The sequence below is a fragment of the Rhipicephalus sanguineus genome, chromosome 6 (genome assembly GCF_013339695.2).
Source record: "Rhipicephalus sanguineus isolate Rsan-2018 chromosome 6, BIME_Rsan_1.4, whole genome shotgun sequence".
NCBI lineage: Eukaryota > Metazoa > Arthropoda > Arachnida > Ixodida > Ixodidae > Rhipicephalus > Rhipicephalus sanguineus.
In genome coordinates, this window is record NC_051181.1 from 148,996,587 (window position 1) to 149,023,738 (window position 27,152).

Sequence of the window (27,152 nt, forward strand, 5' to 3'; positions counted from 1 at the left end):
CCGGTCTTAAAGCGTACTCATTGCGCGTGCTCTTCTGTGCAGGAGGATCCTTGGACGCGTCCCGGCTGACGTTGCGGCCTGCCGCGCCGCTCGACCTGGTGGACGCGGGCACCCAGGTGGACCTCTCGGCCGACACGATCGCCTACGACTCCGACGATGACATGATGAAGCGCAAGATCAGCGCGCTGCGCAGCCGCAAGGGCCACCCGATCTACTCGCGCGAAGACATCCGCGAACAGTACTGCATCACGCGCAAGGAGATCGCCGTACTCGACGACAAAGGCGCCACCACCCGCAGCCTGTTCGGGTGCCTGGCCGCGCAGGGAGCCGCCGGAGGAGGAGGCGGAAGTCCTTGCAACGCGGCGCTCTTCTCGTGCGTCCAGCGCGCCTCGAGTGACGAGAACATTCCACCGCCACCTCCGCCGCCGACGACGCAGCAAGGCGGTGTCAAAGACGACGATGACGACTTCGCGAGCTCGGGCTTCCGGCGGCGACCCAAGCCTTTCTGCCTGCAGGACCCGAAGCTGCGCTTCAGCAACCTCGACGCGGCCGACAGCGACTCGGTGCGCATCGTGGTTCACTCCCGGTCCTTCTCGGCGCGGCCCAGGCTGCAGAGCTGCAACAGCTACGGCAGCACGAGCCAGGGCAGCCTGGCGAGCAGCAGCAACCTGAGCTACGCGTCGCGCTGCGCCTCTCGACCGTCCAACCTGAGCTTCCAGTACGATGGGGTCACGCTGGGCCAGTGTCACAGCGTGGACGCCCTCAACGATGCCTCCACGTGGAGGCGTCGTAGCGACGGCGGCGTCGCGGTGCCCGACGCGCTGCTCGACGACCGCCGGCCGAAGCATGTGAGCTTCGACTCGAATGCGCTCGTGCGCAGTAACACCGTCGCCGGCGGACTGGAGGACGTCGAGCTGAGCCTCGGGGGACCCGCCGCCACGTCCACGCCGCTGGGGCGCCGCGCCGTATCAACGCCGGACGGTTCCCAAGAAAGGCTCTTGGACGCTCGTCACTACCAAGATTCTTTCGAGAGAGCTTCGTTCGGTCGCCGACGGGCTCTGGTGAAGACGCAGGCCACGCAAACTGAAACCGTGTGCAGAACGAAGGCGTCGCTGCCCGCCTACCTCACTCTGTCGCCGCGGGCGGCGCGCGGAGCCAAGCACAAGGCAGCCCGGCGGCGCAAGGCCAAGGACGCCCGCCGGGCCGGCACGTCCGTGAGTGACGACAGCGATGAAGACGTCATGGAGGTCGACCTGGTGAGCAAGCAGCAGAGGTTGCTTCCGTCTCCAAAGACGCACAAGCAGGGAAAAGTCAAGCAGGATTCTATGATGACCAACAAGTATGAAGACGGCGGCTTCCAGGCGAAAAGTCCCCGCACCAAAGGCCAGATGGAAGAACTCAGCAGGGCACTCTGTAAGATTGACCTGCTGAGGGAAGCCAGGAGCGGTTCGAGGCTTGCTCCCGTCGGCCACGAAGACGCCGCGCTAAACAGTAGGCGAGATAGCAATTACCATTCAGGACCGCGAGTGGAACACCAGTCGAATGCCAAGCAATACCCTTCCAAGGAATCCCATAGGAGAGAAGAAAAGCGAACCACTCACCCCGCGCAGCCTGAGGGACTCACGTCCCCGGAAAGCGAGTCGTCTAGCAGCCAGTTCACAGAGCGCGAATCCTCGCGGAGCGAACGTTCCACCAGCAGTTCTGGACCTGCCGTGGCGGCCAAACTGCGAGAGGCAAACGCAGACGCCGGCCGGCAGGACACGACCAGCGAGAGCACCTCTGAATACGTCACGGCCACCGAGCACTCTGCCAAAGCACGAGAGTCGACAGAAACGAGCAGCACCAGTCAGGCCCGTCGCGACGGCACTGACACGTCCTTCGAAACGGCGTCGTCGGCCAGCCTTTTCAGCTCACCTTCGTCGAGGAATGGTGCACGTACAAAAACTCCTTCTCCCAAGGCCTCCTCGAGGGACGTGACACGCGATCCGGACGAAGCGGCCATGTCTTCCGAAGAGACGGAGAAAGGCCACAACGACTCTTCAGACGAATCGACCAAAAAGGAAGAGCAGCTGCTCTCATCGGAGTCCGGCGAGTATTCGCTCGGGCGCGCCGAAGGAGTCGACGATGAAGACGAAGACAGGACGGACAAGTCCGACGACGAGGAAGGTGCTTTAGAAAGAGACGCCGACAGTAGACCCGCATCCCAAGCCGACGAGTTTTCCGAATCCGCCGCGCCGCCCCGCCAGTCGCCCGATTTGATGCGCACGGCGTTCTTCGATCAGGGAGGGCCGTGCTCGTCCCGAAACGACGAAGACACTGACGACATGGAGCCCATCATGATGCCCTTGATGACGTTCCGCGACGTCCAGAACGCGATCAGTCGCTCCGAAATTCGACAATACGACGAGCTGTCCACCGTGTCCGAGGTGTCCGAAGAGAACAGCAACTCTGACCAGCAAATCACCGAGCGATATCAGCCACCGGTGCCAGATGTTATCAGCAAACCCGAGACACCTCCGCTGCCTCTGCCACCACCACCCACGGAGGAGCGGCAGCCATCCGAAGGACGGGCCGCCCTCGAACAACGCCCACCTTCGGAAGGACGACCCCCACCCTTAGAGGAACCAGCAGCAGAAGAGCAAACGGAATCACACGAGTGGCAGGCAGCGACAGAGAGCCTGACGCCGCAGTCTCCCGACCAGCCCAAAGAACCGTTCCATTATTCTTCCTCCGAGTACCTGGACTCGGAAGTGGCAACTCCGAGCTTCGACAGTGCCACGACTTCGTGCAGCTTCAACTTGGACCTGCCATCGTCGGCTGCAGCGGAACTCTCGCTCGACACGACGAGCCACGCGTCCAACGTGTCGACGACCACGACCGACTCGGACAGTAAAAGCGTGGTGGTCGCCGAGAGTGAGTTAGTGCGCAATGACGACACCGACGTGACGGACAGCTCGATGTCGACGCAAAACACGACACGCCGGCGCCCACCGGAGGCGCCGAGGCAGCAGCCGGACGGCGGCGGCGCCATCCCCAAGCTTCAGGGGGTCGTCGGCAGCAGCGGCAGCGTCGAGCATCGACGCCGGCGTGAGCGCGCCTCTCGCGTCCGCTGGGAGATGCTAGAAGCTGCGTGCTCCGCTCAGGTGGCGACTTCCGTCGAGGACCTCTGGATGCGGCACCGGGAGCTTCAGGGGCGCCGTTCGCGCTCCCTCCCTCGTAGCCCCGAGAGCAGGGGCCGGGACTCGGTCGTGTGTAGCCAGTGCGGCGACAAAGTGCGCGAGCACCGCGTTCCCGGGCCCTACTCTTGGGAGCGGCCGCTGAGCAGAGGGTTCTGCCTGGACGGGCGCCGATCGGCGCCGTGCCCGGATTACGGCCATGTGAGGATGCCGGCGCCCTACCCTGCGGCCGACTTTTACGACGACGACGATGACGATGAGGACGCTGGTAAGACGTGTCTCTCTTTGAACGCCTCCAGTCATTTTCATCGTTTAGACGGGGGTGGTAAAGACGGGAGGTTACGGTGGTAAAAAGCAAAAGGGCGCCATCTCTTGCAGCCCATAAGGAAGCAGGGCTTAACACCACATGGAAAGGAGTTGTGGAATAAAATAATAGGAGAGAGCAGAGATAGGCGACATCGGCTGGGAGAAAAGCTTTAGCAACCGGCATGCGGCGAGCATTTCCTCTTCTCTGGTTTGCGTGATCTGGTTACGTTTTAACTCGTTATCCGATGAGTTAGAGGATGACAGTTCAAACAAGGTTAGGTTATGGAACGACTGCGTAGCCTTTGGTTGCAGCAGTGACTACAGTATGCCGAACAGGGGCGTAGCCAGAAATTTTTTTCGGGGGGGGGGGGGGGGGGGTTCAACCATACTTTGTGTATGTTCGTGCGTGCGTTTGTATGTGTACGTGTATATATACGCAAGCAAAACTGAAAAATTTCGGGGGGGGGGGGGGGTTGAACCCCCCCTTGGCTACGCCCCTGATGCCGAAGTTTCTTTCGGTTGCGCAGGCGTACGACGTGCATCACCAACTGCGGCGCGTGTGTTCCAATGGCAACTGCAGTCAAAATATACTCTGAATGCGGTTGCCGTTGGAAGAACATCAGCGGGGTCCGTGGATTACTAGCAACAGCTTAAAGTTGTAATTCTGTGATAGCACTTCACGTGGTGGCTGAAACATTACTGTGTTCGTGTGCGGGCAACACAATAGAACCTTCCAGGCATCTAATCGCAGGTTCTCAGAATATTTGCGTCCTCAAGAGGCGTCATTCCCGCGCGTTTCAGATCTTTAGTGTTACGTCTCTGTTAGCATATTTTATAAGCCTTACGGCGGGCCTCAGCACAGTCATCACTAGCATTCTTTTTTCCACTCAGCTATGTACGTTTCGTTGGAACAAGGCCATTTACATGTGTTCTCTTCTTTTGTAATATTTATCGACTGCTCTCCATCTTATCCTTTGCCACGAAACGTGCGTAAGGGCGCGGGTTCGATCCCTGGCCCCGGCGGTTGCATTTCACTGGTGGCGAATTGCAAACACCCGCGTGCTTAGATTTAGGTTCACGTTAAAGGACCCCAGGTGGTTCTTTAATGCCCCCCACTGCGGTGCGCCTCATAATCAAGTCGTGATGTTACCACTTAAAACCCCAGCGATTATTATTACGAAATGTACCTAGTTTTATAATCTTAATCTCGATGTCGTTGTTGTTTTTCTTGTTGTTTTTTTTTTTTCAGGTATTCACTCGAGGAGTTATAGGCAGACAAACTGGCTGTACATTAACAGCGAACACGAAATGCTGGCATGGAGACAGCATCTTAGGGGTAATTGTAAGTATATTTAACATCAACGTCTTAATGACTCATTCGAATATTGAAAAAACCAGTACATAAATAAATTAATTAATTAATCTTAAGTTGGAATAAGTATTATGCAGGCGTGAAAACGAAAGATAATTATGCACCGTCTATATATGCTAAATAAAACTGGGCTCTGGTCACAAAAAAGCAGTATATTGTGGACTGAATTAACGAGTTTGTTTCGATGGGAGGCCGCCAGGTTATTCTCGCTGACCGCTTTGTCATCGCCGCTTTTATTCTTAGATTACGCTGCATCATTGCGCTGCAGGAAATGTAACTCCGATCCTTCAACAGCATGAATTCGCTCTCTGCGCATAACAGCCTCACTGATGAACTGTTCGTTTGTAAACAAGCAGAGCGGATACATATTTGATTTCGTTTCGTACTAATTAGGCGCCTTACTGTACTCGCCGTTGGCATGACAGATGCCCCAGATGAATGAGCGGCAGCGGTAATTACGCCAATTCTCTACAAGTTCCGAGTGAAGCCCACTGCAGAGCGATGGCACCAAGCGTGAAAACATTTGCGGTATGCATTAGACGGCTGTTAGGTTCCGCGTAAACTCATTGCGGCTTCCATTGCGGAACCAGAGACGGAAGACGTACGCGAATCCCGGCCTCTGAAACAAAAAGAAAGCAACTACTTTGTTTTGTTTGAACGGGGCAGCAGGGCAATTAGGAGCTGCGGCAGCGTTATGGCAAACTCAATTAGCAAAGCAATTAACAGGAGTAAGCGGCTCGCAAGTGACAAATGGCCGGACTACCGAGCTTGAGGCCACGCATATATGATTATGTGTGCGACGGAGTAAAACTCTCTCTGCAATATACTAAGTGCGACGAGCTCTCAGAAGCCCCTGACCGGAATGAAGGTTTTTTTTCTTTTTTTTAAGCGTTAACCTTGCCTTATGTCGCATCCCTTGTAGAGCACCCTTTCTTAAAACCATAGCAATACGAATTTCGTCGAATGTGCGTAATAACTTCGAAGAGGTAAATAATAAAGCGATGCACAATATCAGTATAGTTTCACCGTGTCGTTAAATAGTACAATAGAAGTCTGAGTTCCAACAGAGATGAGTGAGTGAGTGAGTGAGTGAGTGAGTGAGTGAGTGAGTGAGTGAGTGAGTGAGTGAGTGAGTGAGTGAGTGAGTGAGTGAGTGAGTGAGTGAGTGAGTGAGTGAGTGAGTGAGTGAGTGAGTGAGTGAGTGAGTGAGTGAGTGAGTGAGTGGAGTGAGTGAGTGAGTGAGTGAGTGAGTGAGTGAGTGAGTGAGTGAGTGAGTGAGTGAGTGAGTGAGTGAGTGAGTGAGTGAGTGAGTGAGTGAGTGAGTGAGTGAGTGAGTGAGTGAGTGAGTGAGTGAGTGAGTGAGTGAGTGAGTGAGTGAGTGAGTGAGTGAGTGAGTGAGTGAGTGAGTGAGTGAGTGAGTGAGTGAGTGATACAAATTATTTCGCTGACAATAGCGTGTGTTTAAGCTATATCAATTAAATATATAGCCCCATCTTCTGATTATTCCTAAGCAACGCGTTTGACTACGCGTCAAAAGAAACCTAAATTGTAAATGATGCCATTAGTAAGGATTGCCCGAACTAACTAGAGCATACTTTCGCTTTCTATTTCAAGCAGCGAGAAGAACTAGGAAAGGTGAGTGTCTCAGTTCCCTCGATCAAGTGAACCTACGTACACAGCCTCGTGCAGTTTTGTCTACAACAGCTATAAAAGCTATAGCTGCGTAGGAAGAAAGTGATCAAAAATATAGCAATACCAGGCTACAGGGTGGTTGCGTTTTAAAGAATGATGGCAGCTTCGCACTAAGCCTTAAGGAAGAGCAGGCTGGGTGACCTTCTTTGTTTCTCTTTAGGTTTTCCTTTCTTCTTTTTCTCTCTGTTTCTTGTATCTCGTTTCTGTATCTGTTTCCTTCTATTTCTTTCTGTCTCTCTATTTCTTTCTCTTTCTCGTTCTTTCTATATTTCTCTTTCTTCTTTATTTATCTTTCTCTCTCTCTCTGCTAATTTCTCTCTCTTTCTTTGTTTCTCTTTATTTTTCTGTGTGTTTTCATATTTTTTTATATCTTTATACTCTTTCTTTCTCCCCTTCAATTTTCTCTTTCCCTTTCTTTCTATCTATTTCTTTCCCTCTCTTTCACGAGCTCCACTTCGCCGAGCAGAGTTTTCGTTTAACGCTCGCACCTCCACAAAACTCCACATGCGCATAACCACATGTGGAGTTTTGCACGACGGAGCGCAAGTTACCGATAGCTTAAATGGCTTCGCTGTTAAAAATATACGGGTATTTACTGGAAGACGCCGAGTGAAAATATATTGAGAAAACTATAATTACAACAGTAAAGAAAGCAGGCACTAATACAGTAAACACTTTGTTGCTTTTATAAAACCATGCGCAGCGTAATACGCATGCCGGCTTCTATAACAGTGCCGAAGCCTAACGGAAGGTTAAGCCCTGGGAATTCGAAGCAAAGTGAAGAACATCTTCAAGAGGCTTTTGTTTTTGTAATAAACCATTGACAAATTTGATTCCTTTGATCTGGCGCATCCAATACCGAACGAAGGGCGCTACGTAGACGCACACGTTAGCGCTGTGCCTGTCGCAATTTGCTCCGTCTTGGATACGCTACGCCAGTGGTACTTAATATCACTCACCAGCGAGCAGCATGAACTGATTCCTTTTTCTTCTTATTGTTGCCTTCTTTTACAGCGAAAGCTGTTATGAGATCATTTCACCGGCCGTTTTTGGCGCCGTAGTTGTCCGCCGCCGCCGCCGCCGGTGTCCGTAACCAGTATCGCTCGAAATAAGAAAAAAAAACTAAATAAGAAAAAAATTCCAGGATGGAACGAGGTTCGAACCTGGGCCCTCTGCGTGGGAGCCCAGTATTCAACCTCTGAGCCATGCCGGTGCTTGAAACTGCTTTGTTAAAAGGTCCTATACAGGCTTCATGTCGGGAAGGAACCACATTAGCATATGCAATATAGCGTGGTAGAATAGTAAAATAAGCACCAAGCGTCGCACAACGCGAATTCTGTAACCAGGCGTCACACAATGCGAATTGCGAAACGAGTAGGTTGTTGAATGCTTCCAACCCATTACAAAGGACCCTGCCATAATTCTTCATCGTCATAAGGCACAGCATCAACAAAGTGCGCATAATGCCTTACATGGGTTTAGCAGGTACCAACGCTCTCCGTAGAATGACGAAAAATGGCAGAGTGCCTGCTGCCCTGCTTCTCAAAAATTACAATGATTTATAGCGTAGTGGGTTCCTCGCAAGTGCACTTGGATTGGTTGCCAAGGAAGCCCATAAGCGCATGATCCACTTCCTCTGGGTCTCAGTAAAATTGCAATGATTTATAGCGTAGTGGGTTCCTCGCAAGGGCACCTCGCAAGCCCATAAGCGCATGATCCATTTCCTCGGGGTGTCAGTAAAGTACTTCGCCCCCCCCCCCCCCCCCCGTCGCTTTCCCACGTCAACGTATGTTATACAGCATGACGGGAGAGGGAAATAGCGACCGGGCGTCACCCAATGCAAATTACATAACTGGTGGGCCGTTTAAAGATTCCAACCCATTACAAAGGGCTGAGCCATAATTCTTCATCGTCATCAGTCGTCGCGTGAACAAAGTGCACATAATGCCTTACAGACGTGTAGCTGGTGCCTCGCTTCTCCGCAGAATGACAAATAATGGCTTAGTAGGTGCTTCCAAACTTCACAAAAATTGTGATTTATGGCGTAGTGGGTACCTTTCTAGTGTACTTGTAGTGTAGCCCCAAGAGAGCTTAACGGGCTCTAGAAACGCCGCTCTTCAAGCTTTCGCTGTGACTGTGCTGCGGTTTTAGCGCAGGCCTGGCGTTTTTTATCGCCTCTTTAAGCCGGTTTGCGCGGTCCTCCTTTCAGGGGATAGCTACTCTCCCATTTTTTCTCTCCCTTCGTCATGTTTGCGTGATTAGTAACAACAATAAAAAATTGGAGGCGATCCTAATCCTAGATTTGCTTGTCTGGTATTGGCACTCGCACGTCTGCGTTCGTGTCCCATGGTGCATTTCTCGGTTTAACATTGCGTTTCGTCGCGTTGCCGGAGCGGATCTCGGAGGCCACGCAGAAAGAAGCTCGTGGTTTAGATCTGCTCCTTTAGGTGGCGCAACGACCACAGCTTCCCACAAGAAAACCGTCTGCTTTTTTAACGAAGTCATTCAATTAATTTTTATTAATTATCCTGACAGTTAATTGGCCCTTACCTTAAGCAAACTTATGCTCCGATGTCGTATGTATCCTATATAACTCTTACCTTGAACCTGGACAATCTATTTCGTACCGGTCTTGTTTTTAGAAGACTTTTTCTTAATATTCGGATAACCGGAAGTAACAGCTCGACCGGAAGTGCCTGGAAGAAGAACAAGAGTGTCACTCGGTGCTCCTGCTACTAATGAAAACAAATATTCGCTACATTCCCTACGCAGAGAGTAGCAGCAGCAGCGTGCTGTCGGACTCCTCGCCTTCGTCCTCGTCCTCGTCCTCACCAGCGCAGAGCCGCTCGAGCTCGCCGGAATCGACCGAGTCGGAGCGCGAGTTCCAACGCCAGTACGTGACCCTCACGCATCGCATGATCCACCGGAAGGCGAGCCTCGAAATGTACCGCCGGATAGCACATCGCTGCTTTGGTGAGTCTGCAAAACAACAGCCGCCTATTGAAATATGCGCAGCCATATTTCTTTATATATGAAGGAAAAGGGGCGCAGGCTTAAGACTACTACACTGTGAGAAAAAAAAAGAAAAGGCCCTTTGACTCTTTCTTGTGAGTCCTGACTTGCCACGAATATGACTCCTTTTAAAGAGACACGTGAACTCTCTTTCGGGATCACTATACTCTCGCCGGAGAGTCGTGGTAGCCAAAAGAGAGTTAACGTGACTCTTTAAAGAGAGTCATATACTTGGCGAGTTAGGACTAACTGAAAAGAGTTGGCCATATTCTTTGTTTTGTTTTGTTTTTCTTCTTAGACTGTACATTAAGCAGATTTACGAGGTGATTTGCGCCTGCATCATGATGGTATGGGCAATTACGTACACGAGTAAAAAGCAGTTAAACACAGCTATCTCTCATGAGCAATGTAGAGATTAAGTTTTAACGAAATACATGACATGCTGCAGATGGCCCTCACAGGATCCTTTTTCGTGCAGTCATCGCCTATTGGGACTGCATAGAGAGAGAGAGAGAGAATTTATTGAAAGGCAGAGAGGTCGGCCTGAGCTAGTGCGCTCTAGCCTGCTACTCTGCACACATTGAACACGTCCGGGTATATGACCAGCCAACACTGTGTAAAATATACGGACTACACGCAATAACCACTGGACGTGTTTATATACAGAGAAGAAAACAAATATGTCTAAACATCCGTCAGACATAACCGACCTCCTTTCCTGATTATGAATGCTTTAATGTTTTCGAAAATTGCTAACTCTCTTCACTTTCTCGCAGATCGATACTCACACCGAGGCCCCTTTTCCAGAAGCTGATTGTAATTTCCCATGATTTTAATGCGTGATGTGGCAGCTTTCACAACCTGTGTTATCTTTCGAAGGGTAGCCTCTTTGATATAGATTCTTCTTGTTGTTCTACAAAAGTAGTTTTGGGTGGTTTCAGATGTTTATCGGGACTAGATATAAGCTGAACTCGAACTTTTACATCAGCCGCCGCGCGCACTACGAGCAAAGCAGGTTAAACGTGATATGGAAACTCGCCGCGGTGGTCTAGTGGTTATGGTGCTTGAATGCTGACCCGCAGGTCGCGGGATCGAATCCCAGCCGCGGCGGCCGCATTTTCGATGGAGGCGAAAATGCTAAGGCCCGTGTGCTTAGATTTAGGTGCACGTTAAAGAACCTCCGGTGGTCGAAACTTCCGGAGCCCTCCACTGCGGCGTCTCTCATAATCATGTCGTGGTTTTGGGACGTAAAACCCCAACTATTATTATTATTATTAGTGATAATGTGGACACTCTTCTGCTGACCAGTGCGGTGTGCTACATGACTTTACAAAGGCTCTGTCATACTAGTAGCCATTTAAATGTCGTCATAAGTTCGGCTTCCATAAGATAGACTCGATTCAAAAGTGTAGACTCGTTTTTTAAAGGATTGTCGCGAGAATCACTCAAACGCCCTGCCAACGCTTTTACGTGTGCCATGTGAACTCCTTTCGACAATGCACGCACACACGCACGCACGCACACACACACACACACACACACACACACTTTGTTTCTCGTTAGTCCGTGGTGCGCCCTGGAAGGTGTCATAGTCACAGGCCTTTATGAAAGCATGCCAGCGACTTAATACTTGATTCTTACTCAAAAATGTGATTAAACCCGTATTTATGAAGGTTCCAAACCACTATAGTCCCTATGGGAGAATTACATGTGGCGGTGACATGTCCACGCACGGGCGAAAAATCACTCGATTTTCTTGCGCTTGCTGTATGCCCACTGCACCGCCTGCAGCGTGTGTTTTTTAGCTTGCTAGCGCGATTCCTCCGTGTACCACGTGCGAGGCGTTCTCAGCCGAGCGCTGTGGAGAGGCAGCATACAATATTTACTAGAACGAGCTCCGAGTGGGGCGATATAGCAGAGATGCTTTATTAAGAACGAGGAGCGCGTGTTGCTCGGTCCCGAGTACGACAGTGAATAATTCAGATGTGGCTTAGCTTAACTCGCGCTGTGCGCGCGGCTATTCCCGTGTCTTTCGGCTCGCCGACCGGCTTTTCGGCGCCGCGCGGTCACTGTCGGCTGCTGTATGAGCACGTGCACGCTCCAGCGCCAGCCTTTGCCGAGCTGAGTAGCTTTTGCCACGGGAGTCTGCCATTCTCAGAAAGTGGGTCAGGGTTTATTAATGGGAAAGATAAACAAAAAGTTTCTTTGGAAGGTAAGATTACCCCTGAGAATTAAAGTTGAGGTACGTGTGAAACAAAAAGAAAATAATAATAAACGTTCCCGCTTTGAAACGGGGGAGCCGACTGGAATAAATGATGCCAGAGCAAAGCATTGCGCTTTGTCTTTCGTGCATTGCACCTCGTGCTTAGTAGCTATGCGCCATAGCTACTAAGCGCCATGACTACTAAGGCTGGTTGTTCGCTGTCGACAGTCAATGCAGCACCTCGTGTGCCGTTTCTTTCTCGCTGTTTCCCACCAGAACACGTACAAGATGGATCATCTCGTCCACTTACCAATTTTTTTCTCAAGCTGAATAACGCATGAGTAACGCAATAACTTCTACTGAATGTATGAATGTCCTGACAGCACCTAAAGCATGATAACGGTTATCCTGTGTCATGCTGCGTTTCCCGCAAGAGCAGCCAAGACTAGCTTCATAGTGGGAACGCACTGTCAGTGGTTTCGGACCTCCAAGTACGTGTATTTCCTGAAAGCGTAATAATTGGCGAAGGGTATCAAGGCACGTTAGGCTGAGGTTATCTAACAACACGGCGAACCCCTTTGGTGGCTCGTCAAAATTCCTGCGTGTCCTGCCAGTCCTATTGCAATTTGTTCATTGTTCAGCCCTTGTTCTTGTACACACATGCCTGACGTGTAAAAATGAAAGTATTTTGACTCATTTAGCGGTGTCTTGACTTGCCACGTATAGACTCTCTTTAAAGGGGCACGTCAACTCTCTTTGGATATCATTATACTCTCTTCGGAGAGTCGTGTGGCCCACAAGAGAGTTAACGTATCTCTTTAAAGAGAGTCATATACGTCGCAAGTCAAGACTCCCCGAAAGGAGTCACACATACTGCTTTTTTTTTTTAGAGTGTGGCGCCGCTGCAGCGGCACAGGTGTCTTCCTTTCGCTACTGTCCATAAAGCATATTTCGTATTATACTCTGGTGCTATTGAAGCGCGTTCCGCAAGTGACAGTGTCACTGACAAAGAATAAGCTCTCTGTTCTGAACCGGAAATGGTTGCCTAGCGGCGCACTGCGGTAGGTGAACGCGACAGTGAATGAAGGGATACACGCAAAAGATACTATTAACATACACGGGACACATGCAACGCACCCGTAAAGCACCGTACAATATTAAGGCATTTCGTATAGACTAGCGTTTCCTTAAAAAAAACGCTTAAGAGAACTATCGTAGCAGGGGACGCGCAGGCGGAATCAGTCCACGGTCCCAGTGCATATTGAAACTGAGGGTGGGAACCATTTAGTGTGGTCAGTAGGAGTGTTGTATCGAGAGCCTGCGCTGTGTCTTATTGGACACATTGGAGATCCCGGATCTTCGAATATAGTGCAGTGCTTCCAAACGTTGTTTCACGTAAACTACCTTCCAACACAGGCTACCTAAAGTGTCATTACGTAACGACGCGGTTCCTAAGGCAACCGATGAGCCTGATAGCCCTAACTATACTGGATAAATTAAATCCACTGAAAAACAGCGATAGTGGCACTCCCGCCCAGATTCGAACAAGAAAACACAAGCGGGAGGCGACAAATCCTCCTTGTATAGAGGCTCAGTCGCCAGACAAGCCGTTCGATATCCCCATTACGGTCTTTGTCCATCACGCTGAATACCCTAGACGTGCGCAGAATCGACTGGACGCGCTAGCGCCGAAGGGAAGGTCGCGAAGATGCCGCCTGAAGGTTTGCGTGTGATGAATGAACTAATGACGACAATGAAAACTAAAAAAAGAAAACCGTAGCAGGTGGACGATAAGGAACTATAGGGAAGCATAAGCGGCAGAACAAAAAAAAAGCTAAATGGTGTGTGAGGGAAGCTACGCAGTGTCGCGAATTCGGCGCTCCGCGCTGCTTATCGATTTAGGCCGCGGCCGACCAATCTAATTTGTTGGCATACACGCGCAGCGCGCAGATGACAACATCGAGGCTGTCAGCAAGAATTATCGAGGTGCCGCCGTACGGCGTGCACCGTGCTTTGAGGAAGGGACAGACCCGGGGTTCTGCCGGGCGCAGGGATGGGGGGGGGGGGGGGTGCGAGTCGTGGTTTCGGCGTACGTCCCCCTTGGCGAGGAGATACGTCGCCTGCGCTTACGAGCGCCGCCGCTCATTCGCGCCCGCTCCTTCCTTAGCTCTCGGGTTCAGCCGTGCGGAAGAGACGTCGAGGCGCCAGCCTTTTTGAAGGGCGTTGCTTTCGGGGAGCGCCTTCTCTTCTCGGGGAAAGTGCCGCCGAGAGTTGCCCCCCTCCCCTCCTCGTCTCGGCGTTCTTCTTCGCTTCTTATCGCGTGAAGAGCGCAAGAGAGTGCCACGTAAGCATCGAACGCGCGCGATCTGAAAGTGGGTTACGGGCTCGCCGAGTTGAGACGTGTTTTTCTTGGCTTCTTCGTGCACAGCTTGCCAATTTTCCTTTCGCTAGGTGTATATCTTCCTTCCTTTCTTTCTTTCTATCTTTTCTTTTTTTGACGCGTTTGCCACGTTTCACTATGATAAGGTACGCCTCGACCTCAGAGCCCACCCCCCACACGCTTAAATATTCCCGACTCCCACATGCCGACCATAACTAGTTTAATAGGATTAATGACTTGAAATGAGAATGCTGTCGCCCACCCGTTCGTAGCAGTAAGCTCGTGGCTTCGCGCTATTAAAGGGCACACTCCAAAGTTTACCTTCCATGAACTTTCTTCCACCTTGCGGTCTTCCCCAAAACTGCATTGGCCATATTCAGAGTAGAGAGAGGGGGAGAGAAATCAAGAAGAGGACAGGCAGGGAGGTTAACCAGATGAATGTCGGGTTTGCTACTCTGCACTTGGGATAAGGGAGTGGGGAATAGAAAGAGTATATATATATATATATATATATATATATATATATATATATATATATATTGGGGATTGGGGAAAGGCAGGGAGGTCAACCAGACTTATAACATCCGGTTTGCTACCCTACACTAACGGGAGTGGGAAGGGGCAAATATGGAAGGAGTGAAGAGAAGAGCAAGCGCACGAAAACAAAGAAAGAAAGATAGAAAGAGTAATGGCGTGCAGTGCTATAAGGGCCGGAATAGCTGGCAGTGAACACCTTAACCAATTGACCAATCTATCCGTGCAAGTGTGTCTTTGCACTGTATACTCGGCATCGCTGTGAATGCAGAATGCCATGGTTTTCCTTCTAGAGGCCACTAAGACCGTGCGGATAGAGAAAAGCAACGGGGAGTTCGGATTCCGAATTCACGGGAGCCACCCGGTCGTAGTATCGGCCATCGAGAAAGGTGAGCAATCTTCTACTAGAGATTGATTGATTGATTGATTGATTGATTGATTGATTGATTGATTGATTGATTGATTGATTGATTGATTGATTGATTGATTGATTGATTGATTGATTGATTGATTGCACCAAATATATTGTGCGTTTTAACGCCTCAACGCAGAATTCTTATAATGGCATTTGTGCAATATTATAGTAATATTATAGTAACTATCACTCTTGCATTCCGCGTTAGTCTCGCTAACTAGTACTGCGTATAGTAAATAGTTAAGCTTACGTCACTTCCAGTGTACCGTCAGTATCACATTGCATGGACATCCAGATTGGGAATAAGGGAGAAAGGAAAAAGGAGAACCATTATAGTTGTCCTCCCACAATTCCCTACTGTTTATGGCTGGTCGTGTCTTCTTCCCGCATAGTATCTCTTTGCGGCTCGAGTTTCCACGAGCCACTTGTTCATCACGTTTTTCTTTTGTCTTTTGTCTTTGTCTTCCTGTGGTACGCTCCCGCCTCCCCCTGTATATAGCGCGCGAAGAAACGCGAGCTTCGACGCTTCGCTTCTAGCGCTTCACCGCATTGAGTCACAGCAAAAAAGAAAAAAGAGCCCGCACGAAATGTCGAGCGAGAAATCGCAAAGAGCAACACTAGTAACAGCGCGTTTTCGAAGCCGCGGGCATCCTCTGCGGCATCTGCAGGCATGTCGACGCAACCGTTTCTCCGATGAAAGATTATGCGTGCTCGGCAAATCGAGCAGGGAATTTGCGGACGCGGCAATGCGTGAATGGATGGCAAACAACCGGGTGCCCACGCATCGGCACGATTCCGAAACTCGAAAACAAACGGTGGTTTTGTCCCCTGCTCGAAACAAAACAACCTTTTGTTGAGAAAGGTCACGTCCTCATTTCACTTCTCGTATTAATTAGGGAGAAAGCATGAAAGCCGAGGGTTAACCACTGGGTCGAATCCGATCCGATAGGGTTGAAGGAAGAGAGGGCAGGGATTAATAAGGAAGAAATGGAAAGCGGCGTACCCTCATTCGCAGATGAGTGTCTTGCAGTGACATTTATGAGGTCACGGAAAGCTCACCCACACACTCGCCATCGTGTGCTGCGTAATGTGTTGGATATAACCAGGACATTAGACCTTTTTCGTCTGGAATGCCGGCTATATCTAGAAGTTTTGCCGGGACCTGATTAAAGAAGTATTCGAGGGATGTATTTGCGCTCCCGCCATAGTGGCTCATTGACTGAGCGGCGCATCCTCGATGTTAAGCACGAGGGCGCGGGTTCGATAGCCGGCCTCGGCGGCCGCATTTCGCTGGGGGCGGAATGCAAGAACGCCCGTATGCTTAGGTTTAGGTGCACGTTAAAGAACCCCAGATGGTCAGTTTTAATCTACAGCCCTCCACCACGACGTGCGCACATAATCATATATCGTGTTTTTGGCATGTAAAACCCCAGAGTTTGATTATTTTAACGTCTATACACGTTATCTGGAGGCGCAGACACCAAAGCGTCAGGCCAGCGCTATTTGGTTTTCGTTAACGATGCGCCCGCGGAGTCATGCGACTCCTACGGCCATACTAATTCGGCGCGGCACGCGTCGGTCAACTTCAGGCGCGCCTAACACTCATCACTTCCCGCGGGCGGATATTCAAATCCGCGCTTCGGCCTATTAACATACTGGATCTAATCAAATCCGTTTGTTTGTGTTTTCCTAGTTCCGCTCGCATCGATATCGACATTCCTTCTCTTATATGCCCCCCCGGCCAACGTCAACTAATTCTAAGCAGCCGCGGTGTTTGCTCGGTATTTAATAAGGACAGCCCAACGCACGCCCCACCACCAAAGGCTCCTTCCCTCTCTCGTCAACATTTCTTTTCGTTTCGCTGTTGACTTTCCTGCGCTTTCGATGTAAGTGCGGCCACGGTCGGGGGGCCCCCGATTCATTATGCCGCGCATAATGAATCCACAGCGCCACAGTATTCGTTTTCTTTTATTATAGTTGTTTGTTTTCGTGTCCCGCTAAGCGAGTCCAAGCATTAACGTGTTTTCACAAAGAAAACTCTCGGAGAGAGCTCGAGCTATGCATTACGTGTCTTTCTTATCTTCTTTCGTCAGTCACTTCTTCCTTCTTTTTTTTTCTTTTTTCTTCTTCTCATTCTCCTTCTTTCACACCGCTTCATCGTCTGATAACAAATGTATATCGCGCGCCCGTTACCAATTCCACGTTCGGTTTGGATCATTTATATTTCAACGCGTCGTTCTGTTTTTCTTTCTTTTTTTTTCTGGCTCATCACGTCCAGAGAGTCTCGCGATATCGAATTTTGCCCGCTCGACTCGCGCCAATTCTTTTCTTTATCAATTGGCCAGTTCTGTCTTCACATACATGTACTACACATTTTTAATTCTTGACGGTTTTCCAAAAGGCTTCGCGGCGCTATCGTGCGTCTTTCGCGCATGCGTGCTGAGGAGGAGGAGGACGAAGAAGAAAAGGAAGGAAAAAGAGTGGAAAACACGGTATTTCAGCTGGGAGCGTGTCTGCTCAAAAATGTAGTATATAAATATTCGTCGCTGCAAACTGGGCCCTCGCTCTCTCGCTTGCAGGGAACGAGCAATCTGCGTCTTCCTTATTTCCAACTCTGAACCCCCCTCACACTCTCCTCCTGCATACTATTACGTTTCAGACGCTACCCATGTCGACAGACTCAGTTTCTTTTTGTAGTTAAGGCGAACGGATTTCTTTTTCGGTCGGCAGCGGGCAGCGAGTGATACTCAATGGCATTAGCGCTCCGCTGGCCGTTGTGATGGCGGTGCTAATAATTTTCGTTATCGATGCGGCGCTCGCAGTTAAAAAAAAAAAGCGAGGACTCAGCGAGAAATGGATACTGAAACTATAAAGCGAGAGAGGTAAGAAATATAGACGGCGAGCTTAAGTGAAAAGAAAGAAACATCGGTTCTTCTCCGTTCGAGCTTCTTGAGCTACATGGTGAGAAAATTAAAAAGCAAGACGATGCGAAAGGTTTGAATGAGCTCCCTCACGCTGCTTTCTGTACCCTCCCTCTCCTACCAACTCAAGGCGAAAGACATTTATTCGAGAACAAAAACTGTTGACGACAAAAGATTTTCTACCGCTACAATAGACGGACGACACGAAGTACCCGTCACCATTTGCTTTCTTTCTCGCCCGTTCATATACTTCCTCTTTATGTTTTTTTTTATGTGCGTCTCTCTCTCTTCTTCTTATTGTGGCGGCAGTAGTGGTCTGATGACACAACGAAATCGTTATGCTTCGCTTTCGGCGCCGCAGACGTCCTTGTAGCGCGTTTTTTCAGGCTTGCTGGCTTTCCTGGCATCCAGCAGTGATACCATTTCTTTCTTTCTTTCTTTCTTTCTTTCTTTCTTTCTTTCTTTCTTTCTTTCTTTCTTTCTTTCTTTCTTTCTTTCTTTCTTTCTTTCTTTCTTTCTTTCTTTCTTTCTTTCTTTCTTTCTTTTTCCTTCTTTCTTTCTTTCTTTCTTTCCTTCTTCCTTTCTTTCTTTCTTTCTTTCTTTCTTATTCATTCGCATCATCGTCGAGGCGTCGTTTACGCATACTAACAACGACGCTCGCGAAATACGAAAACAAAAACGTGTGACCGAGATTGGTCTCCCGAGTGCGAGGCATGGCAAAAGGACATCTTTGTTCTTGTGTTTCATCTGTCCCTTTCTTAATTTTTTTTTTGTGTGTGTGCGTGTCACTTGCTTACAGTAAAAGCGGTCGGGGTGGCAAGAAAATGAATAAACAAGAGAAGGAGGCGCTTTGTCACGACAGCGTGCCGTTTGCTTTCAACCACAAGATTTGCGCGCATTGTGCAGGCGCCGCTGCAGAGAATCGTCCGGGCAAATTTGCTTTTGTCACGATACAATTCGTAATCGTTGGCGAATTGCTTCGTTTATTCCCAATTATTTCTAGGCTCTGCAAAGCAAGAACAAGTGCGTAGTTATCGAAAAGAAGGTGAACAGAGGAAGATAATAATTATAATAATTGTTGAGGTTTATCGACCCCAAACCACGATATGATTATGAGGGACGCCGTAGTGGAGGGCTCCGGAAATTTCGACCACCTGGGGTTCTTTAGCACGCACCTCAATCTAAGCACACGGGCGTCAAGCATTCCCGCCTCCATCGAAAATGCGGCCGCCGTGGCCGGGATTCGATCCCACGACCTTCGGGTCAGCAGTCGAGCACCATAACCACTTAGACCACCGTGGCGGTCAACAGAGGGAGAAAGAGAGCGGAACTTTGCGTAAGTGAAGGGCGGGGGGAGAGAGGTAATCTAGCGTTTCGATGCATTTCCAGTGCTTAAAGGGCCCCTAACATTCATTGAAGCCAAAGCGCCATAGGCGTGCGCACAGGGGGAGGGGGCAGGGGGGGGCGGCCGCTCCCCCTAATCACCTAAGAGGGGGGGCGCAAAATCTGCCCCGTACATTGACCCTTCTAGCCACCTAAGTGGGGGGGGGGGGGGCAAAATCTGCCCCATTCATTGACTTAGTAGGGTGGGGGGCGCTGCGGCGGATCTTTGCCCCCCCTAATGGGGAACTCTGCGCACGCCTATGCAAAGCGCTGAAAGGACAGGGACCGAGAAAGAGGACAGGACGAGCGCACGTCCTGTCATCTTCCTCAGTCCCTGCCTTTTCAGTGCTATGGCTTTAATGAACGTAACCAACCAACTATCCCAAGGGAGGAGAGGTTGAGGAAAGGAAAAGGCGCAACTTCTGCAACCCTAATTGGGAGCACAGCCCAAATGTCTGTTCTCTTGGCCCCTAACAGCCTCTGAAAAAAAAAACGAAGGCGATCTCTCATCGCGTTTCTCGTCTTTATGGCGCACTTCGGGACGCCAGAAGTGTGTTTCTCATGACGTCGTTAACGTACAGCGATGAGCACTGTTAGGGTGAACACGCGAGCGCGTGGCCGACGGCACTGTCAGCGCCGCGTAACAGCCATCGTTGGAAACATTGCACATGCGCAGCATCTGCTTTGCGATACACTCTTTCCACCTCGTGCACCACGTCATGGATACGCTTGTTGTAGATACGCTTGAGTGCGCGCGGTGGAAAGAATATTTCGTAGGACGCATGATGCGCATGCGCAATGTTTCCAGCGATGACCGTTACGCGGTGCTGACAGTGCCGCCGGCCTAAGGTCCCTATATTTGTGCCGCCGGCCTAAGTCCCTAGATAAAGGGACTCTACGCCGGCCACGCGCTCGCGTGTTCACCCTAACAGTGCCCATCGCTGTACATACTTTCGAATGGTCCATATACGAGGCATATCAGTTGTGAATTCCCTCCTACCCTGTTTGGCCATGCTATCGTCCACCCGTTTTTCCTTGCCTCACATGGCTATCGTGTGCGGTGACCTGATTTCACTTCGTTTTGCGTGTTCCCAACTGCGCAAGCGGAAATGATGGCGTGTAGCCGACAAGCGCGAAATCTTGATAGGCTCAATGCCACTCAGTAGTAGTACACAGCAGATAAATTTTGAAAAATATTGTTGAGTTTGACAAAAAAATAACTGTTGAGTGGCGTCATGCATGTGCCACATTGCGTGCCCGGCGTCTGTCGGCGCATGTTAGCTGTGTATAAAAACCCGCTCCTTCTGTGCAATATATTTAGTTGATGACCAGCGTTCTTATTGACCCTTTTTTTTTTCGTGTCTACATGTACCTCCTTAAGCACTGGAAACGCATCAAAATTCAATGTTCCAACTAGCCCAGCAAACTGCTTTGAGTACTCCAGCGTAGATTGTGTGTGGTTCATTATGCACTTATAGTGTGCGTGTGAGCTCGTGTGCGCTCTTATAGCATGCATACAGCACTTACGTGCGCAAATAATCACCCCACAGAGCTCGTGTTCGCACTTGCCCTAGCACACTCTGTGATGCGCGCATGCGCCGATGCATCCGTGTTTCAACGGGCGCGTATTACTTGGAACGAAAGAGCGCGAGTCTGTAGCTTTCGTCGATCAAATGGTTAAACGGGAACGTATCAAAACTTGTACACATTCCGGGGAAAAGGAGAAATCGATTTCTGATCGGTCTGCCGCCGCCGGGGACAACTAGCGCGCCGGACGAGACGCCGTGAGAGATACTCCGGGCCAATTTTGGTCCGCTCAGCGGCCGAACAAAACGAACACCCCACCATCTCACCCCTATCCCCCCCCCCCCTTACACACATTGCCTATCCTCCCGCTGGCCTCATCGATCGCTGCACACAGAGCCTGCCAACGACGTCTCTTATAAGCGAAGAGATGGATCCATTACGTTGCCTATGCCTTTATTTCGTTTCGTTTTTCTGTTGTGGACGGCCCTATACGATGAAACTTGGTTCGATACATGCTCCCACGCCGCTTTCCTTCGCTCGGTGCCGATTGGAGCTGACTTTCGAACGGACGCCTGATCATTAATTGTCGCGTAAGCTTCCGACAGCGTTGGCAATAAATGAGCAGGAGAAAGGGGATGGGTGAATGTTGCTGGCGCTGGCAATAAAAGGTTTTCTGTTGCTTAAGTGCGTGGACTGGCAGCTGATCATAGAAAGGATAATATACCACGTCTCCGCGAGCATGACCGTAATCAGTGTCCCCAACTTCCTGCCGTATTGCAAAATCCGTATGTTGCGTCAGCTAACTAGAAATATTATATCAGCGGAACACGTTAACGATGCCGACGAGAGCGCCAGACGCCGCATGGCTGTTCGTTGTGTAAGATATGTCCTGCTTGACATTCTTTAACGACGCAAGTATCTCGCTATTGCACACTAGTAACTTTAAGCGAGATTCCATAGAAGATTAACTGTATCTCAAGAACTCGGATGGTTGCAATAGCTGTTACTACTCTGCACGTGGATGACGTCATTGACTGCACCGCCTTCATTCTTGGTCCTAGTTGCTACGCAAGCGGGAATTGGGTGAATGTCTGACACAATTTGCTTGTGTTGTTTTAATAAAGTACATCAGTACCATTTAACTACGTTGACTGTCCTTTTCTACTGTGTTAAGCCAGGCTCATGGAAAGCGGCATGCAGTTTTTTTTAACCGTACCTCATTTTCTGAACACACGTGAAAGTGAGGGAAAGGTCGAATATAGAAAAAGAAAAAAGGCGCTTTTTCGCCTTCCCTACAGGTTGGACGGCTCGGCGCCTAAAAACGGCATGACGTTACAGCGACTCGGCGTTTTCACTGGCAGTAAAAAAAAATATATACGTATTTTTTGCATCAAGTTAGCGACAGTTGGCTTTTATACGTACCCGCACCAAAGACAGGCCTTTGAATAATAAAATAAAATATTATACGTTCCGAACATTGTGCCCTTAAGAGGCTTCAGAAACACGTTGTGTCTCGTTCCTTGCATATTTTTCACCTGTGTCTTGCTGTGTCGGTTCTTGTAAAGGGCGACGCTACGTCAATCACTGTCAGTTCCAGGAACATCGCGAGCGAAGTTTTGCTACTCCAGAAAAAGCAGGATTCTAAAGTAGGCCATTACGGTGAAACCTTCCCACGAACAGCGGGAGGGCACCCTGGAGAGATGACATCTGCTCCTTGCAGAAAAAAAAATGCGGTCATTATCGCGAGAATGGTTACGTGCGGATCACTCGTGAACCCGCTTACGCTAAGCGCTCTCAGCGATAGAACTGTTAATGCTTCAGTTAATGACGTTCACTTAGAAAGGTGCTGTTGGTTAATGACGTACTGTTATAAACACAGTTCTCGGAAAAGCTGCGCTTCGGAATGCCTTTCCTCCTATTTCCTGTATTTTAGCAGAAAAATAGTTCAACAAAAGTTGGTTCGGGGCAAGATGGTGCACAACTTTTGGGAAATATTTAGCGCAGAACAAACGCTCACAAAGCTGGGATACACAGGGCAAGCGCTAACCTGTGTTAGGGCGTGTCCTGTGTCCTCGGCTTTGTGAGTGTGTGTGCTGCGCTAAATCTCTCTCAAAAGTGTCCGGGAAAAAGAATATCAGTTGCTAGCTGTGCAGCATAATTTGCAATTTCCATATCTAAATATTGTGTCTAAAACTCTATATAAAAATAAGGTCTCCACTGTTGCATTCTGAATTTTACGAGCGACATCTATTCGTGTATTCAGCATTAAAGGTTTTAAATAAGTTGCTGGATTGCACCAGGTTTGCAATATTGAGGGCACCTAACGCAATTCATTTTTCGCATCTGTATGTACTGATTATCACCCCTCCTCGTGGGTTTATTCGCTGGGCGCTGCTCATAATATTTTCTTTACGCATCAGCAGCCTTCTATCCCTGAATGGACACTTCCAAACTCTGTGAGGACACGTTTAGCTGATGAAGTAATTATAAGGAGCTTCGCTACTCGTTATTATTTTTTTTATTTGCCGCAGCTAGTTATAGTTCATCGTTATTAATCGCACGTGCCATAAGCTAGCACGCATACTTCGTGAAGCATAGGAAAGTGGCCAAGTAAGAACTGTCAGAAGACGTCACATTATTAACGTGTGCGTAAGAGCATTAATTAGAAGTGATGGTACGCCCGTCAGAAAGAAAAAATACTACCTGGAATAAAAAAAATCAATGCGAACACTAATGAAGTCTGGTTTAACTAACTAGTCTTGTATAGTTTCGTATTTGACGATCCTTACATCTCCATCTTCACTTTCCAGGGACGCCTGCGCAGTCATGCGGCTTGGAGGTGGGTGACATCATCATCAGCATAAACGGCATCAGCGTGCTGGAGGCGAATCATTCCGAAGTAGTTCGGATAGCTCACGCAGGTAAGTGCCTATCTGCCCACCACCACAACTCTCCCTCGCTTAAGAAAAAAGAAATTAAAAGGACCCCACCGTACCCCTTAAAAGAAAAATAACCACTCCTGTCTCTGGGTAGAAATATACGAACAAAAAGAAATTCAGATATGAATAGACACGAGTGAAGCGCACTTCGAACAGTTATATTCCAATTTAATATTTATCAAGCATTTATATTGTTACTTTACTACGTCAGAACCTTGCACTTATGTTGCCAATCGTAAAACGTTGACTTATGAGCCATTACAGCAAAACCTTGTTTATTTAGCCGGAAAGTGCACGGCACAGTCTCTCTAACTTCTGCATTATTTTAACTTAAAGGCATTTTCCCGGCGTCACTTACCACTCAGTATATGAGGCGAGAAGATAGACATAGAGCGAAACAATGAAAGAAAGGCAGGAGGTCATGTGACACCCTGAACGTGACGAGGAGAAAGGGGAAATAACTTGAGAGAGAGAAAGATAGAAGTCATGTTAGTCTTGATGATTTTGAACTAGCATGCTGCAGCGCATCTACGGCCGGGCGGCCAAGTCAGTAGTCGCCTACGAGGTTGTGGGTTGTGCGGGAAAAGCTATAAGCGGCGTGTGCTGCGACGCAGGCACCGAGGTGCTGGTGATGGAGCTAGCGCGCACGTGCCACGTGCTCACGCCCAAGGTCAAGGAGCACCCGCCCATCATGTGGGGCTACCTGCAGCGGCTCAGCAGCGGGGGCCGCAGCAAGCGCTGGTGCCGGCGCTGGTTCGTGCTCAAGCCCGACAACCGCCTCTACTGGTACAAGAACGAGCGAGTGAGTATAACCTACCCTCTCTCCTAATAATATTAATAATCAATACTTTATTTCCGTCAATACAGTACAATGTTGATGGAGGGGGTGAAAAAAATGACTAGGTCCTCGCCCCCTTATTTACATCGGGCAGAGGTGGTGGTGGCGACAAAATACACAGTAAAATGATCACAATAGCTGGCCCACGTTACACAGATTACGCACATATGCACAAATTAGTGATTATACATGGCAACAATGCACGTTATAGACACACATTAAACAGCATAATTAACGATCGTGGGCGAAACACTTTATAGAAATGTTGCTAGAGGATAGCGACAAACTTGCCTTTCTCCGGAAAGTCGTGGGACGCAAAAGAGAGTAAACTTGTCTTTAAAGCGAGTCATATACGTGGCAACTTGTCAGGACTTGCCGAAAAGAGTAACACATACTCTTTTTTACAGCGAAAGCTGTTATGAGATCATTTCACCGGCCGTTTTTGGCGCCGTAGTTGTCCGCCGCCGCCGCCGCCGCCGCCGGTGTCCGTAACCAGTATCGCTCGAAATAACAAAAAAAGGAAATAAGAAAAAATTTCCAGGATGGAACGAGGTTCGAACCTGGGCCCTCTGCGTGGGAGCCCAGTATTCAACCTCTGAGCCATGCCGGTGCTTGAAACTGCTTTGCAAAAAGGTCCTATACAGGCTTCATGTCGGGAAGGAACCGCATTAGCATATGCAATATAGCGTGGTAGAATAGTAAAATAAGCACCAAGGGTCGCACAACGCGAATTCTGTAACCAAGCGTCACACAATGCGAATTGTGCGACGAGTACGTTGTTGAATGCTTCCAACCCATTAGAAAGGGCCCTGCGATAATTCTTCATCGTCATCAGGCACAGCATCAACAAAGTGCGCATAATGCCTTACATGCGTTTAGCAGGTACCATTGCTCTCCGTAAAATGACGAAAAATGGCACAGTGCCTGCTTCCCTACTTCTCAAAAATTACAATGATTTACAGCGTAGTGGGTTCCTCGCAAGTGCACTTGTATTGGTTGCCAAGGAAGCCCATAAGCGCATGATCCACTTCCTCGGGGTCTCAGTAAAATTACAATGATTTATAGCGTAGTGGGTTCCTCGCAAGTGAACTTGTATTGGTTGCCAAGGAAGCCCATAAGCGAATGATCCATTTCCTCGGGGTCTCAGTGAAGTTCTTCGCCCCCCCCCCCCCCGTCTCTCTCCCACGTCAACGTATGGTATACAGCATGACGGGAGAAGGAAATAGCGACCGGGCGTCACCCAATGCAAATTACATAACTGGTGGGCCGTTTGAAGCTTCCAACCCATTACAAAGGGCTGAGCCATAATTCTTCATCGTCATCAATCGTCGCGTCAACAAACTGCACATAATGTCTTACAGACGTGTAGCTGGTGCCTCGCTTCTCCGCAGAATGACGAATAATGGCTTAGTAGGTGCTTCCCAACTTCAGAAAAATTGTGATTTATGGCGTAGTGGGTACCTTTCTAGTGTACTTGTATTGTCGCCCCAAGAGAGCTTAAAACGAGCTCTAGAAACGCCGCTCTTCCAGCTTTCGCTGTGACTGTGCTGCGGTTTCAGCGCAGGCCTGGCGTTTTTTTTTAAGTGTACGTTCTACAGCAACGATCTGATCTTGAGGCATGCCTAAGGCTGGGGACACCGGGTAAATTTTGACGACCTCAGTTTATTTAACGCGCACGTAAATCTAAACACGTGCGCGTTTCTGGTTTTCGCCCCCATCAACACGCTGCCGCCGCTGTCGAGAATCGAACCCACAACTTCGTGGTCACCAAGACGATGCCGTAGCGATGTAGTGGCGTCCACCTCGGTGATAATAATTGCTGGGGTTTAACGTCCAAAAACCACAATATGATTATGAGGGACGCCGTAGTGGAGGGCTCCGGAAATTTCGACCACCCGGGGTTCTTTAACGTGCACCTAAATCAAAGTACACGGGCCTCAAGCATTTTCGCCTCCATCGAAAATGCGGCCGCCGCGTCCGGGATTCGATCCCGCGACCTTTGGGTCAGCGGTCGGGCACCATAAGCACTAGACCACCGTGGCGGGTCCCACCTCGGCGATTCGAGCGAATCTGTACTCAACGCAACGCGGCAAGTGAGGACAAAACAGCGCACTTATGTTGCTAGTAAAACGGGTCAGTGCTCAAGAACTCGTTACGTAGTAAATTCCTGCTCCCGACGCATTACAACCAGCCGGCTGATAGATGACACTGCAAATGTTCCGTATACGTTTGCGCTTACGCGCATGTGTCCAGCCTATCGAGAGCTGTTCTTGTGCTGTGTCTATCGATCTTGTTTACTTTTTTCTTTCTTTTCGGCTTTCCTACCACAACGCCTTTGTCGCCGCAGGGACAACCTGCTCAATACCTGACTTCCCTAGTGCAACTAACGAGCTCATTTAGCCGTTACGCTAATGATCCATAATAAATACGAGGCCCGATTCAGCACTCTATAGC

At 49.3% G+C, this 27,152-nt stretch overlaps 1 protein-coding gene across 1 annotated transcript in view; it reads left to right on the forward strand.

Annotated features, from left to right (window-relative positions):
• Positions 1-27,152, forward strand: part of LOC119396740 (uncharacterized) — a 197,357-nt gene that overhangs the window by 150,916 nt on the left and 19,289 nt on the right. Inside the window, exons 2-8 of the mRNA XM_037664049.2 lie at positions 43-3,444; positions 4,732-4,824; positions 6,469-6,489; positions 9,319-9,519; positions 14,969-15,064; positions 23,732-23,842; positions 24,475-24,662. Of these exons, the coding sequence (XP_037519977.2) occupies positions 43-3,444; positions 4,732-4,824; positions 6,469-6,489; positions 9,319-9,519; positions 14,969-15,064; positions 23,732-23,842; positions 24,475-24,662 (4,112 nt within the window). The remainder of the gene's footprint in view (positions 1-42; positions 3,445-4,731; positions 4,825-6,468; positions 6,490-9,318; positions 9,520-14,968; positions 15,065-23,731; positions 23,843-24,474; positions 24,663-27,152) is intronic.